This window comes from Chinchilla lanigera, unplaced genomic scaffold (genome assembly GCF_000276665.1).
Source record: "Chinchilla lanigera isolate Chin_1 unplaced genomic scaffold, ChiLan1.0 scaffold00110, whole genome shotgun sequence".
In the NCBI taxonomy this organism is placed as follows: Eukaryota; Metazoa; Chordata; class Mammalia; order Rodentia; family Chinchillidae; genus Chinchilla; species Chinchilla lanigera.
In genome coordinates, this window is record NW_004955511.1 from 1,901,694 (window position 1) to 1,906,111 (window position 4,418).

General features: G+C 38.3%; 1 protein-coding gene across 1 annotated transcript; it reads right to left on the reverse strand.

Annotated features, from left to right (window-relative positions):
* Nucleotides 1-586: 586 nt before the first annotated feature.
* Nucleotides 587-1,531, reverse strand: LOC102026776 (olfactory receptor 5G3-like). The gene has a single exon (XM_005408248.1). The coding sequence runs from the start codon at nt 1,529-1,531 to the stop codon at nt 587-589; it is 945 nt and encodes a 314-aa protein (XP_005408305.1).
* Between the last annotated feature and the right edge of the window lie 2,887 nt (nt 1,532-4,418).

The window sequence follows — 4,418 nt, forward strand, 5'->3', positions numbered from 1 at the left end:
CAATAAAAGGTATAGCATTGGCATTTTAATTTTGCCTCATTTATTGAGCAATAGGAGGTTAAATGATTTTCCCTGTATTTTTGGGTAATTAGCATTCCTATCACTGTCAATTCCTGCTCATTTGTTGGCACATTTACCAACACTATTTGTATTTTGCTGTAAATTTGAGGCTGTTCTTGGAGAGTGGGAATAGGATCTCATCACTGTCACATGCACACAAATACTTCCTACCATTCATTATTTCACTGTTGAAATTATATGTAACATTTTGATCTTTCTACATAATTTGCTGTTTGCAAGCCTGGATTTAAAAATTTACACACTCAAAATTGTGCAAATATTCACCTACATTTGCTTCTAGTACGTTTTTATGCTTGCACATTTAACTCATCTCCATCTTACTGTGAAACACGCATTTCTTCCACAGAACAATACAGACTCAGACAAATATTTAAGTATTTCTGCACTTCTCAATTATTCTGTGAACAGGCAGCACCAGGACTCACTCGCAAGCTTCGATTCAGGCTAATATCCTTTTCTCTGCACATGTTGCCCCGTCAGTGGCACCGCACTAATAGCTATTACCTCACCCACCGAGCACAGACAGCTTCCTTTTCACCTGTCTCTTGAATGCCTCTTTCACCTCCTTGTTCCTCAAGCTGTAGATGAGGGGATTCAACCCAGGGATGACCACAGTATAAAACAGAGAAATCACTTTATTGATACCCAGAGACGAGCTCGAGCTAGGTCGGACATAGATGAAGAAAAGAGTCCCATACAACACTGAGACTGTGGCCAGGTGGGAGGTACACGTGGAGAAGGCTTTCCACCTCCCGTGGGCAGTCTGGATCTTCAAGATGGCCACTGTGATCCATACATAGGACACCATGATGATCGCGCCACTGAGCACTCCTATAGCTCCAGCAAAAACAAAAAGCACCAAATTAGTGATCCCAGTGTCAACGCATGCTAAGGAAAGCAAAGGGGAAATATCACAGAAAAAATGATTGATTATGTTTGGGCCACAGAAGGGTAAGGAAAAAGTCAAAATTGTATGGGTCATGGTGCTTATAATAGCTATGGCGTAAGGCCCTATAACCAGCTGCACACAGACCCGCTGGGACATGATGAGTGTGTACAGCAGGGGCTTACAGATGGCTGTACACCGATCATAGGCCATGGCAGCCAGGAGGAAACACTCTGTTGCCACAAAGAGACCAAAGAACCACATCTGAGCAGCACAGCCCACGAAAGAGATGCTTCTCTTCTCTGCAAAGATATCGCGCAGTGTCCTGGGGGTAATGGAAGAGGAGGAGCAAGCATCTACAAAGGACAAGTGACTAAGAAAAAAGTACATAGGCGTGTGGAGTCTGTGATCGCGCCATATGAGAGTAATCATCCCCAAGTTACCCCCCAGAGTGATGAGATACACAAAGAGAAGCAAGACGAAAAGGGCGATCTTCTGATGGAGATGACCTGTGAGGCCTAAGAGAAAAAACTCCATCACTGCTGTCCGATTCTTCCCTTCCATTGGGGTTGTTTGGAATCTGTCATAAAAATAAAGAGAAATATTTTGTTACAAAAAACAACTATGGGTTGGGAGTGGTGGTGCACACCTGTAATCCCAGCACTTGGGAGGTTGAGACAAGAGAATCATTCTGAGCTCGAGACCAGCCTGGGCTACAAAGTGAGCTCAAAGCCAGCCCGAACTACATAGTGAGACCCTGTCTCAAAAAGACAAAACTAGAATAAAATAAAATAATAAAATAAAATAAGCACTAATACAAGTGTATTGGGAGATTCTCAATACCCTACCATCACAAAAAGACAGATCAACTAGACAAAAAGTCAATAATTAAATATTAGAACTGGCCAGGCATGGTGGTGCATGCTGTAATCCCAGCACTTGGAAGGCTGAGTCAGGAGGATTATTGTGAGTTCGAGGCCAGCCTGGGCTATAAAAGTGAGTTCAAGACAAGCCTGAACTGCCTAGTGAGACCCTTGTCTCAAAAACACACACATAAAAAAACAACTGTGAACATCTATAAATAGTATTTAAACCCAGGACAAATTATTTAAACACTTCTATAAAAGACAATTTTAAAATATTATTGAGCTGGTGGGTTAGATAAGATTCCTAGTGGTTAGGTCTGTTTTACTTTGGGGTAATTTAATATTGATTTATGGGTTCCATACCTACTGCCCTCAAGTTTTCCAATGTGATCTAAAACTCCTCCTTGTTATAAGATTGTTTCAAAAGGGAGTCACTGTCCACAATTCATCTTACAAATTCATCTAATAAAACCCACTTGAGAACACTTTTGAAGGGGAGTACTGTAAGCCAATGGGATGTCCATGTCCACATAGTAGACAAGGAAAAGCTAAGCAGGGGATTATTATCTTTATTGAAGTATCAATAATTTCATGATGTTAATAAGACATAATTTCTGTATGTATTTCCTGTTCCCCCTTACAAAGGGATATGGAAATGATCAAATGCACACTTGACAAAAAGTTTCTCATTCTTAAGATTAAGGCAAATAAACAATAGTTGCTCATGTTCATAAGGAAACGCCCTCAGGGACAACAAGATTCACTCTATGATAGGTTTGAAGTAGAATAGGCATCAAGACAAGCATTATTCAGTAGAAAAGAAAGCAAGTCAAACTTTCCCCACTGCATAACTCCAGTAAAAGAATAAAAAGCCAGAAGAGAACGTAAGATGCCTGTCTTGCAGCTCAGGCAGCAGCCTGTGATGAAAATTAGACAAAAAATTAAGTATTGCCTGAGCTGAAATAATATAATTATTTTATAAAATGTCATGGATTTTACATAAACTTCATTTAAGGCATTTATTCTGAAAGCAGTAATACTAACATATTCAGGAAATGTCAAATGTATAATATTTCAAGCAGGAAAAACCCTCAAGAAAATATTTTTAGATGATTCATTCATCAAATGAGGAAAAATATAATTCTCCTTAAAACTCCTAGAAGATGATGATTTTGTAAGATAACTAAAATGAAAATATCTGACTTGTACAACACAATCAATGAATGTCCTCTGAAAATAAAAGCAATATCAACTCAAGATATATAATAATTATTTTGGGGACTCAGTTTATAGTATTTTCAAGCAGTAAATAATAATTCCATCATCTCTGTTTGTCATTATGTTATCCTTATAACTATTGTTTGATTAATGTTGTGTGCAGTGCATTTTTAGTAGTCACAAAATCATGGATTCTGGAGTTTATTATGGGCACTATGCCATGGCAGAAGTATTTCATTTAAATTCATCCAGATATTGCTGCATTGCTGTTTGGGAGTAAGAGGTCATACAGATTGGGTTGATTTTTAGTGCAATCACTATTTGCTTATTTATTTAATGTAAGTCATATTGCATCTTCTTTAAAATGCAGAGGATGACTGTTATGCTTCTTTAATAACAAACATTTTGCAATCTTAGAATTCTTCAAGAATATCATCTCTCTTTTCAAAGAATTATTTCTCTTTTTGAATTGATAAAAATTGTATATATTTCTCATGTGTGATATAACGTTTTGAAATATGTGTACATTGTGAAATGGAAAATTTAAGCTTACTTCACATTCTTTTTCAGGTGAAAACACTTAAAATCAGCAATATTCAAGACTACAATGCATTCTTACTAGCTATCACTATTTTACTAAAACAGCAGTCTATTCACTTCAGAAAAAAATCTTTCAGACAGTTGTTTAGTCTGAAGATGATGTGAACAAAACACCAACATCTGCTCTTTTAAGAGAGCCTGGGGTGTGAGGTCCCAGTCCCAAAGTTCAAAGTCTCTACCAGATTTCAAAAACTTCACATGCTCCAAGGTACAGCATACTCACTTCTTGAAAGATGTCCTTATATGTGTCCCTTAACTCCATCAAAACAAATCATCACTCTTTAGAAGTAAGGATGGAAGAGCCAGCTCTCTTCATGGTGATGGCTACTGCAAGGCATGTGGTGAAGAAGACAAAGCCCAACCTTGACGGGCCTGGGTGCAAAGGCACCATCCTTGGCCTGTGCATTGATTCACATTGTGCAGAATAATGGACATTTTTTTTAGAGATTTCAATAACGGAGAGCCAGGTCCCCTAAGAGCTTAAACCTCAAGGGCTTTGACCTGAGGGGACAAAATTAAAACCATCCTAATTACATTGGGGCCAACTCTCAATTTCTCTATCTTATCTCAAAGAGAGGATTTCTAATAAAAATAACACGTGTGTGTGTGTGTGTGTGTGTGTGTGTGTGTGCATGTGCCCTGAATCCTGGAGATACATCATTTAGGCACAAATCTCAATTCCACAGTTTACTGATGATGTCAACTTGAGCAAGTTTCTAAGCCTACCTGTAGCTCAACCCTAGTCTCTAAAATAAGGGAAGCAATTG

Excerpts from the sequence above, each read along its gene's own strand:
- LOC102026776 (XM_005408248.1), bottom strand. The coding sequence starts at position 1,531 with ATGGAAGGGAAGAATCGGACAGCAGTGATGGAGTTTTTTCTCTTAGGC.